This window comes from Nomascus leucogenys, chromosome 22a (genome assembly GCF_006542625.1).
Source record: "Nomascus leucogenys isolate Asia chromosome 22a, Asia_NLE_v1, whole genome shotgun sequence".
Lineage (NCBI taxonomy): Eukaryota > Metazoa > Chordata > Mammalia > Primates > Hylobatidae > Nomascus > Nomascus leucogenys.
Genome location: NC_044402.1, coordinates 73,707,192 through 73,722,848, shown reverse-complemented (window position 1 = coordinate 73,722,848; position 15,657 = coordinate 73,707,192). Strand labels below are relative to the sequence as shown.

General features: G+C 43.0%; 1 protein-coding gene across 3 annotated transcripts; it reads right to left on the bottom strand.

Annotated features, from left to right (window-relative positions):
* Positions 1–645: 645 nt before the first annotated feature.
* Positions 646–14,759, bottom strand: CDCA7 (cell division cycle associated 7). 3 transcript variants are annotated; one of them, XM_003253724.3, is made up of 10 exons: positions 14,601–14,718; positions 10,744–10,869; positions 10,094–10,330; positions 6,152–6,388; positions 5,718–5,795; positions 4,579–4,773; positions 4,001–4,141; positions 3,162–3,311; positions 2,334–2,470; positions 646–1,993 (listed from the first exon to the last, which is right to left on the bottom strand). In XM_003253724.3, exons 1-10 carry the CDS (start codon positions 14,619–14,621, stop codon positions 1,963–1,965), a joined length of 1,353 nt encoding a protein of 450 aa, XP_003253772.1. In that variant the 5' UTR covers positions 14,622–14,718; the 3' UTR covers positions 646–1,962. The 3 variants fall into 3 exon arrangements, with proteins under 3 accessions (XP_003253772.1, XP_003253773.1, XP_003253771.1); XM_003253725.3 differs by having other exon boundaries at positions 10,094–10,198; positions 14,601–14,707; XM_003253723.3 differs by lacking the exon at positions 10,094–10,330 and having other exon boundaries at positions 14,601–14,759.
* Positions 14,760–15,657: the final 898 nt, after the last annotated feature.

Genomic DNA, 15,657 nt, shown 5'->3' with positions numbered 1-15,657 from the left:
TTTCTGTAAAGTGCTAGGTTGTAAATATCTTAGGTTTTGTGAACCATATTGTCTCTGCTTATTTAACAACCCTTTCCAAATGGAAAAAAAAAATACTTAGTTCATATGCCACATGAATAAAGCCTGCAGCAGCATGTAGCCCACAGGCTATAGTTTGCCAACCCCTGATCTAAAGAATTGGACAGCCGGTGTGGTGGTGGCTCTTGCCTGTAATTTTATGACTTTGGGAGGCCGAGGCAGGAGGATCCCTTGAGCCCAAGAGTTTGAAACCAGCCTGAGCAACATAGCAAGACCTGTCTCTACAAAAAATAAAAAATAAAAAAAGAATTGGGCTATGAGAGCTTTTAGACCATGCCTTTTTGGTTTTAATTCTCTCAGTCCTGGAACAAGCCTCAAGGCACAGCATGCATTTAATGTATGTTTGAATGGTTGATAAAAGTAAGCCAGGTATTGTAAAGCACATCATAAAGGAAAAGAAAACACTACAAAACCTCATGGGCACGTATTGTTTTCTATCAGGCACTGACTGTGGTTGTCTCAGCCCGTTTTCTGATCACAGGTATTAGTCCTGTCACCTAGTGAGGTCCTTTCAAATGAGCTGACCTTAGAACTTCAGAAACTTCAGTCAAAAGGGAGACTTTTTTAGAAAAGGTGGAAATGGCCTTTTATTTAAATATGAGGAAAAAATTAGAATTAAGTACAGTAAGATTATTTTTAAAAAAGTAGACAAGTTAGAACAAACATTTTATTATTAAAATAAACTTTTGTATAAAAGCATTACAGATCAAAAGCTGTATTTACACTTATCGATTCAAGGTCCAATTATGCATCAAACATTGAATGGCACAGCAATGGTTTACACATGCAAGTAAATTGGACATACAAACACTTAGATTCCACCTCTACCAAATAACTTGATTAATGCAAAGAGGAGGGGGAATACTGACACAGTAAACCTGCCCAGAAACTAGACTGGCAGAGATGTCAGGTTAATAAACTGCTAAAAGTTACATCTCCAAAAAGGCACTTATCATTGTTATAAAAGTGCTTAAAATCTAAACTTGAACCTTGTGTCTGGTTTATAAATTTACATGAAACTGCAAAGAACCACAGACTAGTTTTTAATATCAAGTTTCCATACAAAATTGTCCAAGAATTTATTTGCAATACCTTACATGTGAACTGAAATAAACTTTGCGAACTACAATTATACTAAAGTTTTATACTGAAAATTCCAATCAGCCTACTCATAATTTCCAGATAGCTCTTCCATCATTATTTTAAGTATTACATTGCCCACCAACCTTTGAATCATGATTGTGTAAGCTGGACGCACCACTTACCCTTCGGGCAGAAGAAATTAGGAGAAATTAAGTCTCAACTGTGACAACAACTTGTAACATAAGCGTAATACATGGGATTGAGAGGCATCGATCTGCAATAATTACCTAATTTTTCCACATGGTTTTAAGACTTTTGTGCCTTGATTCTACTAAAAATTTCAACTAGTATGAATGCTAAATCATACTCGTTTTTGTGTAAACAAGTCAGAAGGCTCTTCTCTGAAATTCAATAGATATAGTTAGTTAACACTATTATTGTTTCCAAGTGCTTAGGTTTTATGAGGGCTATTTCAACACCAAGTAAATAAAATATGCTTTCATAAAACTGTAATTTAAAAGAAATTCAGAAACTAAGCGGTTGCAGAACATTGGAAATAGAGGGGGATGCTATGAGATGGGGGTTGGGAGCAGAGAATAAACTGCAGGAGGGCAAAGTGTAACTTGCAATATACCTTCCGTGATGCTCCAGAAACACATGTCTGCTAAGATTAATTTGATTGGAGTTTCTTATGAAACAGGCTGATCATCAAGATTTTTAACTCAGGTTTCAGCGAAAAAACTGGAAACTTTTACAAGAAAGATTTGAGAAGTAGAAGGCAGGCAGCAAATTTTCCAGATATTATGCTTGCATTTCAAATTCCTGTTTCAGGCTGTGAAAGACAAAAGGAAACGTGTCAGAACATAGTTTTCAACCAAAGAATTCTCTTTTGAAAGCCTAATTCATTTTTAAAAACATTTTTATTGAGTTATAACATCACTATGGTCAGGTGCACACATCTTCGAGTATATAACCTGACTCTTTCATACACACCCATCCACCCGGGTTACCACCACCTAAGTAAAGACAGAAAATGTTCCCATCCCTTCCTGTGTTCCAGTCAGTCTCCACCCCGCCAGAGATAACCACTCTTCTGACATCTATCATCTTTTCATTAAGACATAAATGAATATAAAATTCAGATGTGGAAGAGAAAAGAAAACACCCACTACCTTTTCAAGTAGGCATGCACATTCCCAAAGCCATGATATTTGGCTAAATACACAAGGACCCCAGTCGCACACCGTCCATCTCGCTGCCGGCAGAAACTGCAGTTGCAGATTCCTCGACAAGGCGGGCAACGCCAGTTCTGAAGGAGGATTATCAAACGGCACAATTAAGTTAAACCTTACCTCCCCCCCAACTTATCTACATTACATTTAACCCCTTCTTTATGGTTAAAAATTTATATGATTAATATGCATTAGTCATGCCTAATGCTTCCTTCCAGGAGTGGAAGTTACAAGCAGCTACCAGGGATAAATGGAGCAGCAACTTCCCAGGGACAGTTCAGATCCGAGTATCATAGAAGCGGCTCAGGCCTATGCAGCACCATCACTCTGAATTCATTTGTGTTCTGAATTAAGAGCACCCTGGGCCGGGCATGATGGCTCACACCTGTAATCCCAGCACTTTAGGAGGCCAGAGGCAGGTGGATCACAAGGTCAAGAGATCAAGACCATCCCAGCCAACGTGGTGAAACCCTGTCTCTACTAAAAATATAAAAATTAGCTGGGTATGGTGGCGCGTGCCTGTAGTCCCAGCTACCTGGGAGGCTGAGGCAGGAGAATCGCTTGAACCCGGGAGGAGGAGGTTGCAGTGAGCTGAGATCCCGCCACTGCACTCCAGCCTGGTGACAGAATGATACTCCATCTTAAAAAAACAGAAGAGCACCGCATAACAGAAAGGGCTCCACCCCTTCACCAGTGCCTTTTTCTGGCCTCATCATAGTTTGTGGCTGGCCTTCAAGCCCACAGGACCAACCCCTGGCAGGCACCTACCGGATCCAGCAGAGCATCCCTGACCTCTTCACCATAACGGTTTCGAAGGCAGGGGCCACAGAACTGGCCTCGAACGCCCCAGCAGTCTGGGTTTCTGCAGTTTGTTTTGGTATCAATAGTCTTCTGACGGCATTGATGACAAGTAGAGCCCTACAAATAAGCCATTAAGAAAAAAAACAAAAAAAACACTGTTTTTCAACAGAGAAAATAGCATATTTACAGAATGTCCCTCTTCGTAGTATAGCCTTACATTTTGTCTATGAATCTCTGCATACACATGTACATGCCAGGGTATGAAAAATAACTCAACCAGGTGCAGTGGCTCACACCTGTAATCCCAGCATTCTGGGAGACTGAGAAGAGTGGATCGTTTGAGCCAAGGAGTTCGAGACCAGCCTGGGTAATACGGCAAAACCCCATCTCCACTAAAAATATATAAATTAGCCTGGTGTGGTAAAACCACTTTCCTTTAAGAAAAGGTCTTATTAAAAAATAACCTACCCAAATCCACTTGTATCTTTGGTGTACCACCACACCCCAGCACCTGGCTATGTATACACACATAATAGATATGCAATAAATATATGTTGAATGAATTGATTTCTAAATTAGGAGAAAAGATTTACCATGACTACAGACTTACTAAGCAGATAATTCCACTGTGAAAAAGGGCTAAATCCCAGGGATACTGTAAAACTTTTCCTTCCTTGTGTGGAAAAAACATATAGGCACACATTTCACATGCTAGGCCCTTTAGAACCTGGGCAACACACTTAGGGACAGAAGCTCTCTTCCCCTCACAGATGTTTATATTCTCAGGTTAATTTAGAGGCTCTCACCAGTGAACTGTTATATATCTTCTCTCGAGAATTGCTGCAGATGTTCTCCAACTCTTCCTCTGAAATTTCTTCCACTGGGCGAATTATATGCGGAAGGGTCATGGATGATCTGGAGCGACGACTTCTGGGCAGGTCATCTTCCTGCATTACAAGGAATACAAAACACAGAGCTTCAAAACTGAAAAACTGATTGAAAGAGATTCAAAACTGAAAAACAGAGATTCAAAACTGGCTCTCCCCAGCTTTGAATCTCAGATACTTGACTTGTAATTTCTTCACACAAACTTCAACCTGGAAATCTCTCCTAGAGCTTACGGTAGGGGAGCAGGCCATATGCTTACTGTAGCCATAACTGGACATTTTGGAAACGATGCCTACAATTAAGAAGAGATGAAGAAAACCCAATTCTCGCCTGCTAATAAAATTACCAAGTAAGCTTATGTGACGTTTACAATTCTGAATGGTTAGAGGAAAACATTTACTATGGATCGCCTGGTGTTAAGGACCTGTGCTGTGTATGATGCCAGGCCTACCGAAGATGAGAATCAGAAGAGCAAGTACCAATGCGGAGAACTCACATTCATGTAGCCGTTCATGGTCTTCCTCTTTCTCACCAACATGTACTTATCCTCTTCCTCCTCCTCCTCCATGGGTAGAGCGTCAAGGGACCCGAGGATCCGGGACCTTGACCTGGTAAGAGGACGAGCTCTCCGTTCAGGGTTTCTCCTGGAAGCAACACCCGGGAATGTACGCCTTCGCGGTCTCCTGGATTGCTAAACAAAGCACGCATAAGGGAATCCATTTATTCCATAATAAAGAGAAGTAGTACTTTGGGGAATTCATAGCTTTTCCTTAAGGATGTTTTAAGAGAGCTCTATTTTTTCTTTTTCTTTGCCCTTTGCATAATGCATGGCAAAATCAGCCTAAAACCTATATGGCCATCTTAATTTTGCTTTTGTAAAACCAAGCCCAGTTTCTTTCAACTTGAGAGATGAGCTATTTATTCTTTTAATTAATGAAGAGGTAAGAAATGATCTTCTGCTCTAAAAAAAAATTTTTCTCTGATGTCTCTTGACCCTGTAGAAACACATTCAGTTTCTACACTGCAAAATAGAGGGATATCTGTATGGTTTCCCTCTTTCCATCTTTCCTTTCCTCAGGGAAAAGCAGGAAAAAGAAATCTTTTCTATTACAGCAGACACACCAAATCTCCCTGAGTTGTACCAGCTTAATTCCTCAGAATGCAATTGTATATGATACCAAGCTATGACTTGATAAGAAATTGTGATTTTCTTCTTTTATTTTCATTCTCCAATTTTAAGGTGCCTCGTTAGCGCAGTAGGTAGCGCGTCAGTCTCATTCTCCAATTTTAAAAACATCTATTGCACATCTACCATGTAGGAGGAATGTGCTCACACTGGAGAACAGAAAAAAGTTTTCAATCTTCATTACCTGCCCATGAGGGGCTTAGTCTAGCTGGGAAGGAAAGAAATAACCAATCAAAAGGAGTTTAGTGCCACAGGAGCACAGCAAGGAGAGACCAAACTGCCCAGGATTCAAGGAGGATCATCCAGAGATCTGTCAGGGGGTTTCCTCTAGGTCCCCTTCGTTTGTCTAGAAGGCCACACAAATAAAGAAATTAGATTTTTAAATACAACACAGATCTACCTTAGGTGTGCCCAAAACACTACGTCTATAAACAAGGACTAGTACTTACTGAGTTGGAGCCTGGGAGGGGATGTCTTCCACGGAATGAGCCAGGGAAGCTTTCTAATTCAGACATGAGTTTTGCAAGCTAAAAAGGGAGGAAATTAAACTGATATCATTGGCTTAGAATAACTGCCGAAAATGAGCAACTAACTTCTGGAAAATACTCAAGTACATCTCCTCATGGTTTTATATTTGATAGTAAGCTGACACATTCAAAGTTTCTGATTTCCCCTATACACTTAACCAGGCCTTTAACAGATTAAAAAAAAGTAGTTCAGGGAAAGAAACACATTTTGAGGCACACATTGAAGACTTCACAGGTAAACAAAAATAACTTTTTATTCATGTAATAGAAAAAAATAACTTTTTTGCGTGATGGAACAGATTTAAGTAATGAGTCACTTAGGAAAAATTAATTCTAACACAAAGTCAGATACCTACCATTGCTTTGTTTTGCTTTATATTTAAAGCCCTTTTCTCCAAAAAATTCAGGCCACTTTCATCTTCTGAATCGGAGTTGGAATCAGTCACAGAATTCTCTGAGGGCTGGGGGCACTCTGCTTTTTTGTTGGTTGCTCCCCTAGTACTTCGCGCTGGAAACTTCATCGCCACCCTGAGAGGTCCAGAGTGCCTGCACTGGCTGCGGGTCCTACAGCCTTCCCGAACTGACTGCAGCCTCTAATCACAACAATTGAGTCATTAGGACTTGATCAGCAGACAAGCTGCATCAGTATGACTACAAAGTCCCTTTTCAATGAGACACTTGTATGAAATGAATTTTAACTGAACATTGACACCTCTGGGTAACAAAATCAGGAACCACAAAGAGTACAACAATCAACAGAGTGCAGTTTAATTCCATGTAGCCTATCTGGACCACATTGTTATAAGCTATTTTCATAGTCCCTAGGCCTGTGGTTCTGAGCCATTTTTAAATGTTAAAATTCCTACCACCTGCTTTTCCTTTCTTTAGAAACACATCTTTACGTATTTTAAAAGAATTCTGACAAGAACAAATGTGTTCTCCTGGCTGGGTGCAGTGGTTCATGTCTGTAATCCCAGCACTTTGGGAGGCTGAGGCAGGTGAATCACTTGAGCCTAGGAGTTTGAGACCAGCCTGGGCAACATGGTGAAACCCCGTGTCTGCAAAAAAAAAAAAAATACAAAAATTAGCTGGGCATGGTGGCGCACACCTGTGGTCCCAGCTACTTGGAAGGTTGAGGTGGGAGGATGGCTTGAGCTCAGGTGGCAGAGGCTCAGTGAGCCATGTTCGTGCCACTGTATGCCAGGCCTGGGTTACAGAGCCAGACCCTGTCTTGAAAAAAAAAAAGGGGAAAAAAAATGTATTCCCCTATAAATATGGCTTCAATGTTTATGGCAATATTAAATTATATTAACACATCTCAATTCTCTACTTTAAAAAATAAACAATAAAATATACATAAGATTGATCATTTTAACCATTTCTAAGTATACAGGTCAATGGCATTAAATACATGCACATTGTTGTGCAGCCATCACCCCCATCCATCTCCAGAATGTTTTCATCTTCTCCAACTAAAACTCCATCCATACCCATTAAACAGTAATTCCTCATTCCCTCTTTCCCTCCGCCCCTGGCAACCATCATCCTATTTTCTGTCTATAAATTTGACTTCTCTAGGTACTTCTCTAATCTACTTTTAGAAGCTCAAAATAAAAATATTTCCAGATTCCAAAAGTAGTATAGGTTTTCATCATTAAAAATTTATCCAAATTAGCCAAAGGGTAATGTAAATCAAAATCACAATGAGAGGCTAGGTGCGGTAGCTCATGCCTGTAATCCCAGCACTTTCAAAGGCGGGGGCAGGCGGATCACCTGACGTCAGGAGTTTGACACCAGTCTGGCCAACATGGTGAAACCCCATCTCTACTAAAAATACAAAAATTAGCCAGGCACGGTGGCACACGCTTGTAATCCCAGCTACTTGGGAGGCTGAGGCAAGAGAATCACTTGAACCCAGGAGGCGGAGGTTGCAGTGAGCTCAGATCACGCCACTGCACTCCAGCCTGGGCTACAGAGCAAGACTCCGTCTCCAACAACAACAACAAAAAAATCAAAAAACATAATGAGACACCACTTCATAGTAGATAGAGCTAAAAAGCAAAGGAAGGCTGGGTATGGTGGCTCACATCTGTAATCCCAGCTCTTTGGGAGGCTGAGATGGGCAGATCACCTGAGGTCAGGAGTTCAAGACCAGCCTGGTCAAGATGGCAAAACCCCGTCTCTACTAAAAATATAAAAAATTAGCCAGTTGTGGTGGCATGCGCCTTTAGTCCCAGCTACTCGGAGGCTGAGACACAAGAATCGCTTGAACCCAGGAGGCGGAGGTTGTGGTGAGCCAAAATTATGCCACTGTACTCCAGCCTGGGTGACAGAGTGAGACTCTGTCTCAAAAAAAAAAAAAGAAAGAGGAAAATTAAAAAAAGTATTAGCAAAAATGTGGAGAAACTGTAACCCTCACACACTGCTGTAGGAATGTAAACTGGTGTAGCCACTTCGTCTATTTCTCAAAAGGTTAAACAGTTACTACATGACCCACAATTCTACTTCTATGTATATACCTAAGAGTATACGTCTACACAAAAACTTGTACATGAATGTTCACAGTAGCATTATTCATAATAGCCAAAAAAAGTGCAAACAACCCACTTACCCATCAACTGATGAATGGGTAAATCAAATGTGGTTGATTCACACAACAGAATATTCTGCAATAAAATGAAGAACTAACACATGCCACAACATAAATAAACCTTGAGATCATTATCCTAAGTGAAAGAAGCCAGTCACAAAAGACCACATATCATGATTCAATTTTTATGAAAAGGCTAATCTATGACAACAGAAAGCAGACTGATGGTTGCCAGGAGCTGGGGGTGTTGGGAAAGAATAGGGAGTGACTGTTAATGGGTACAGAGTCATTTTTGGGGGTCATAAAGGTATTCCAAAATTGACTATGGTAATGGTTGCAGGTAAAAAAAGAGAGAGAAGAAAAAAAATCACCCATAAAGTCCCAGAATTTCACCCATAAAGACTCAGTTTTAACATTACAATATTTATCAAGTCCAGCAAGGTGGCTCATGGCTGTAATTCCAGCACTTTTGGAGGCTGAGACAGGAGGATTGCTTGGGCCTAAGAGTTCGAGACCAGCCTGAGAAACGAAGTGAGCCCACATCTCCATAAAAAATTTTTAAAAGTTCCCAGGCATGGTGGCACACGCCTGTAGTCTCAGCTACTGGGTAGGCTGAGGAGGGAGAATCGCTTAAGCCCACGAGGTGGAGGCTGCAGTGAGCCATGATCACACCAGTGCATTCCAGCCTGGTTGACAGTGCAAGACCCTGTCTCAAAAAAGTCTTACATGCCCACAAACAGCTTTTTGTACTTTTAGTGTCCATGGATTGAGAGAGTACAAAACAACAAAAACCTTTCATGAGTTCCTAACAATTATAATGAATTGGCATTTTATTAATCATGACAGTATCTTCAAAGAACTGAAACACTGCCCAGAAATTATTCAGGCTATTGACAATGTTTGTGTCACATCCAGATCTGCAGCCTGGTCCCCCTGCAACAAACTCCAGTAAGCACTGATTTGGACCAAAACACTCCTTGGCCAGGCACTGCCACTTGTATCAATATTACTCAAACCGTGATCCTCAGGCAGTGGATCTGTGTCGGACCAGTGAGTTGAAGAGCATGCACTTGATTATCAGTGAATGCACCGCTTCCTTTGTTGAGAAAGTCTTTGGAACAGGAGAATGTGTGCAGAATTAAACAGTATGCTCAGAAAGAGTGGGACCGAGGCACAGCACAACAGTGGCAGCAGCAGTTAAAGGAAGGTAGCGTGCATAGAAAAAGCCAACCAAGGAGCAAAAGTAGCAGCAGGAAGGGCCCTCAATGGAGCTCCTGCATATAAGTTATCACAGGTTTTCAAGATGCAGCCACAGATATACGATGAGACCAACATTTATCAAAGGTCTGCTCTATGACAGGCACTAGGCTGGGCACTTGAACTTAAATGCAAATGTAGATAATATTTAGGACTAGTGTGCTTCCTGATTAGGCTGGATTTTTGTGGTAATGAAAATCTGGAGATTGGCCAATTTTATCTTACCAGTTTCCAAATTTTCAGAGCCTACAAAATGTTCATGATTTATAAGTCCGACTACATTAATAAACACTGCTTTAAGACACAAAGAAAATACTCAAAATTTTTAAAAGGTCAACAAAGTCTGCTTGCATGACTAAAATCAAAATCATAAGAAAAAATTTTTTTAAAAATATGTCATGCCTCTAAATGTATCTTACTTCTTTGAAACTGGTGAAATTCTCAAACTCACCATTCCATCTTGTATCTCACTCTCTGAGAAACCGCAAAATGATTCATCGTCAGAGTCGGCATGAAAAATACTGGCCAGTTCGTTAGTGACATCTGGCCTTGGTTTCTGTAAAAATCCACAATGGTCTAATACATCTTGCACCTCACTTTCTGAAAAGCCGCAGAAAGATTCATTATCAGAGTCCTCATAAAAAACATTTGCCAGTTCTTCACTGATATCTGACCTGAATTTAGGTTTCTGTAAAATAAATAAATGTGGTTGTGCATTTTTTTTCTTTTTCAAGAACCAATTTTCCATAAACCGTGCAGAGAGCAAATCACATTTACAAGTGCACTACAAGAGAACAGCTTTTGTTACAAAGAAAAATGGTTCAGAGGTTTACAAATGATTTCTGAGTTGTTATGGCAAATCATCATGCATGTTAGGTTAGGCGACATTTCAAAAGGATAGAATAAGTAGCTAATCTACCTCCAACAATTACTACCTAGAACCACAGCAAAAAGTGAAATGAAATTATAGTGCATACTGTATTTTCATAACGGCTGTATAGAAATGTAGGCAAAAAGCAAGCAGTTTTAATCACGCATAAAGCATCTGGGGCATTTTGAGCACTGCAGACTCAATTCTGTTTATTCTCAGGCAGCACTTACCGTGTTTGCAAAATTATCAGAAGCAAAGCTGTCACAACTGTCATCAGAGGATGACGAGGTTTCCATGGAAATCAACTTCACATATCTGAATTTCTTTAAGTTCTTCTTTACTCTGAGATCTTTCTGCTGCAAATGGAAACAGCAATCCTATTAAGCGTGATGCTTACTTTATTTAACTAAAGACATCATTTTTTTTTAGTTTAGTAGGTTCAAACAGCACAAAGTAGATATGTCCATTTATCATACCCTACATAGAAAAGGAAGTTTGTTAACTGCTACAAAAATTTTTTTCTTTTTTTGTAAGAAGCAGGATCTCGCTGTCTTCCAGGCTAAAGTGCAGTGGTGAGATCATAGCTTACTGCAACCTGGAACTCCTGAGCTCAAGCAAGCCTCCTGCCTCAGCCTCCTGAGTAGACAGGACTACAGGCATGTGCCACCATGCCCAGCTAACTTATTTTATTTTTTTTTTTAGAGATGGGGTCTTGCTATGTTGCCCAGGTTGGTCTCAAACTCCTGGGCTCAAGCGATCCTCCCACTGGAGCCTCCCAAAGGGCTTGGATTACAGGCATTAGCTACTGTACCTGGACCGAAAAATCTTTAAAACCAGGTCAAATTTTTTTTTTTTTTTTTGAGACGAAGTCTCGCTGTGTCGCCCCAGGCTGGAGTGCAGTGGTGCGATCTCGGCTCACTGCAATCTCCGCCTCATGGATTCACGCCATTCTCCTGCCTCAGCCTCCAGAGTAGCTGGGACTACAGGCGCCCGCCACCATGCCCGGCTAATTTTTTGTATTTTTAGTAGAGACGGGGTTTCACCGTGTTAACCAGAATGATCTCAATCTCCTGACCTCGTGATCCGCCGCCTCAGCCTCCTAAAGTGCTAGGATTACAGGCGTGAGCCACCGCGCCCGGCCAAAACCAGGTCAAATTCTAAGAAGGGATCCCTTTGCAGGAAAATTGTAAAGATATTTATCAATTTATGCAAACATCTGTAGAGCTACCTCTCAACCCACCTTTATGAGCCCCTAATCTTTAGCTCTTAGCATTATACTGAGCTCCACAGGAGATTTTAATGCTAAACTCCTAAAATCCAACCTGTTGTTTTAAAAAAATTAAACTGTACTTCTAAAAGTAAATTTCAAAAGTACAAAATGGCAGAAAGATTTTTCCACCTCAGCCAAAATCAAGCTAATGAGGTATTTTTATGTAAGCTTTGGGCTATGTACTGTGATGCTAATTTCACAAACTACAAAAACTGGGCAGGACCTCTACTTCAAGATGGCAGGCTTCCAAGCAGGCCCGGTTCCAATCAAGAGGGCTATCGTGATTTCCACAGAAGTCCTTACAAAGCAAATACATCAAACCCTTCAACAAATGGTACAAGGAGCCAAGTTAAAGGTCAAATAGCACTCCAAATGCAGGTAGGATACCTGATTCCATTTTAGCACTCTATTACTTGAGGCTGTCATTCAGTTCTTGCTGCTGTCCCTTTGCTATACAAGACTTAAGTTTTTAAAAGTCCTTTTATAAAGTGCGAATTACTTATATAGAAATGCTTCATTCATTCGTAAATACTGAACAGCCTGGCACTGCTCTCAGAAAATGCACTTGGCATCTAATATCTTGTGTAAAAAAAGGATAGTGGTTTGTCATTTCTTAATATTTAACGAGATTTCTTAAGTGTTGTATTAGGTCCTGTGTTTTTATTCTCTTAAATGGGGCCATGGAATAGCAGAAGTGATTCCTTATACTGAAAACTTTGAAAGGGCATGCACTGCTATAGGTTCTACAAAATATGCTAAGATGTAAGATGTCAGGTGACCAGAACATTCTTGCCCTCCTTCTTTGCCTAACATTACACATTTCAGTCTCTTGCAAATAAAGTTATTTTCATGATGATGGCACCCCCAACATCCCTATACCCCTAAGTAAACTCCGTTCAATCATCTTAGGAAGTTTTTGTCTTTTGCCCTCTTAACAAGGCAGGACAATGTGTAAAAGGTAGAGCTACTAAATATAAAGGTTAGGTGTATGTGTAGGGGGGTGGCTCACACCTGTAATCCCAGCGCTTTGGGACGCCAAGGCGGGAGGATCACTTGAGCCCACGAGTCCGAGACCAGCGTGGGGGAACATGGTGAAACCCCATCTCTACTAAAAACACAAAAATCAGCCGGGTGTGGCGGTGCGCACATGTAATCCCAGTTACTTGGGAGGCTGAGGTAGGAAGACTGCTTGAGCCCAGTAGGCTGCAGTGAGCCGTGATTGTGCCACTGCACTCCAGCCTGTGACACAATGAATGTTGGGAGCTGAAAAGGATCTCAGATCCCATTTTCCAGATGAGGATATTCAAGGCCCCAGGAAGGTGTAATAGACTGCAAGATCACAGGGGCAGGAAGGAGAACTCAAGTCTGCCATCTTCCTACACAGCAGTGTTCCTCGCATTACTGCAGGAATTACCACCCTTTACTCATCAATCTACCTGCAAGCAGTCAGAGGCCCCAGACAGCCTCAAAGGCGGCATTCTATTGGAAGCTGTCCGAGAAATACGTGCTGAGCTTTAACAAGTCAGCACAAGCCAAGAGTTATTTACCAGGCAAATGTATCTTTGGAGGAAAAGCCACAAAAAAGCAGCAAGGCAAATAGTCAAGACGGAGATGAACTTCTTTGGCAGGTAAGTAATAACTAATACCATTTATAGTAGGCGTTTTTCGTGCCAGGCACTATGTTAAGTACACTTTCACGTCAGGTTTAATTCTTTGCAACAAAGGTGCTATCGTTATTCTTACTTAGCCAATGAGGAAACTGAGGCTTAGGAAGGCGAAATGGATTACTCAAGTCCCACGGCGGCTCAAATTTGAACCCAGGCATGTCAGGTTCCAAGACCAGCTACACATGGTTTTCTTCATCCGGAGAGCCAATGCCCAGCTCCACCAGGGCGGCGACTCAGCCCTGAAACCACGCCCCATCGCACCCACCCCCGCGAACCTGTCCTCCCCCGCGTGGGTCCCTAACCCCTGATATTTATTTTAAACATGTCATTGTCTTCCGTTTCACCCAACCCCCACTCTTCTACCCTCTCCAGGAGCCCGACCCCACGTTCTGGCTTCCGTTAGAGCAAAAAGTAACGTTCCACTCAGAGCAACGTCCTGCAGCTAAGAGTAAGGCTCGAGGGTTGGGGTTTGGGGTGGAGGAAGTGGGAAACGAGCAAATGGTCGGCGAACGGTTTGGCCCACCAAGCCCTTTAAATGCACTTAACCACCGCCCGGGACTACGGTCGCTTCACACTGCGTGCGCAACCCAAGTTCTAGGAGACCGGTTCGCAAGACCTTAAACCTCAAAAGCGCTGGCTCTCAGCGGTTAGAAGCGGACGCGTCTCTTGCCGGGCGGGGTGCGCGCCCAAGGGCCACCCATTGAGCGCGGGTATAGACGCGGCGACCCACACACTGGCTCCGAGTTGTGTGCGGGAAAGGGCTGGGCCGCTGCGGGACAAACTCCCAGGGGGCAGGCATGCCGGCTCTGCCCGGCAGGCACAACCGGGACCGGCCAGCCCTCCGGGTCGCTGTCCGGCCTTTGGCGGACGCACGTGCCTAGGGCTTTCCAGCGCTGCTAGCCATCCTGCAAACGACTCAAGTCTCCACGCCGCCCGCACTTCGGGTGAGCACGCCATGCAGGAACGTCCCCATGGCCCTCAGTTATTCCAGGTGCACAAAATCAGGGGCTTGCCCAAGAGGGCAACGCCTAGGCAGGCCACCAGTTGATAAGGCAGCGCTAGGCTGCGGAGTTGGAGAGGGTCGGCCCGCGCCCGCCTGCGTCCAGCACCCACCGCGCCCGCCCCTCGGGTTCGCCCGCCCAGCCCTCACCGGCACGCGGCGAGCGTCCATGCTGGTGGAGGGTGCCCAGGTCGGCGCTTGGAGCGGGGAGAGCGGAGCAGCAGCGCGGTCAGCGGTCCCACAGCAGGAGGAGCAGCAGCAGCGCGGCCGGCAGGCGGGGCGCGCCGACCCAGGCCCGGAGGGGCGGGACTCGGGCTGTCTTTCCCGCGTTGGGACACAGGTCCTGCAAGCTGTGGTAACGGCCAGACACGGCGCAAGACTAGATGGCCCCCTGGAAAAAACACGGCCCCCCTATATATTCTGACCTCAAAGGATAGCCTTGGCCACCCCTAAAATCCGCTTTGAGAAGGGGCGCTTTAGGGGCTACGGGGACCACTCTCCTTGTGCAGCTGCGCAGTCCTGAGCGAGTGGCGCGAAAATGGTTCGTATTGCCCCGGGGTTAGCTGGCTGATTTGCATGAATTTTCGTGGTGGCGGAGGAAAAGTGGAGTCTGGGGGATAAAGGAGAGCAGCGTGAGTGTGGCGCGGGTCACGCACCATGGCATTTAGCACTTTCATTGTTGCGTGCGGTTTACAAGATTTAAAAAATCATAGAATTCAGCACGAACTCCACCCTTCATAATCCAATTCACCGCCCCTGGATGTAGCACCTCTTATCTGGGAACCACACCATTGTCTGAAGCAATAAAATGAGTTAAATCCTGATCTTTCTTTCCAAAAAGCACAGGAAGCCGACTTGTTTTACATTAGACTTGTGGTTTTCAAAGTAGAAGAAAAGCCGCAGCAGCTTGATGAAGACGTCTATAGTATAGTTAACCTTTAACGATTATCTGTTGAGGATAGAAACTAAAGATTGAACAATTGTGGCTTGATGATCTTTTCTGTCTTCGGAATTGAGAACTACCCTGAGTCAGTGCGAACGAGAAATACTTTTCATTGTCCTTTTAACCAAACTTGGTATTACAACGAAAAAATGAAATAAAGTGACGCTTTTTGTGTGTGTGAAGAGCAAAAAACTTGCTTCTAGAAGAGAAAGTAAATTTAGTTTCTTTATAAGACACTAATTATACTCAACATTTAAAACAAGC

Excerpts from the sequence above, each read along its gene's own strand:
- CDCA7 (XM_003253724.3), bottom strand. The coding sequence starts at position 14,621 with ATGGACGCTCGCCGCGTGCCG. Across the intron at positions 6,389-10,093 it reads GTGAGATACAAGATGGAATG|AGGCTGCAGTCAGTTCGGGA; the intron begins GTGAGTTTGAGA and ends TGTTGTGATTAG. Across the intron at positions 3,312-4,000 it reads AGATATATAACAGTTCACTG|GGCTCTACTTGTCATCAATG; the intron begins GTGAGAGCCTCT and ends GCTTATTTGTAG.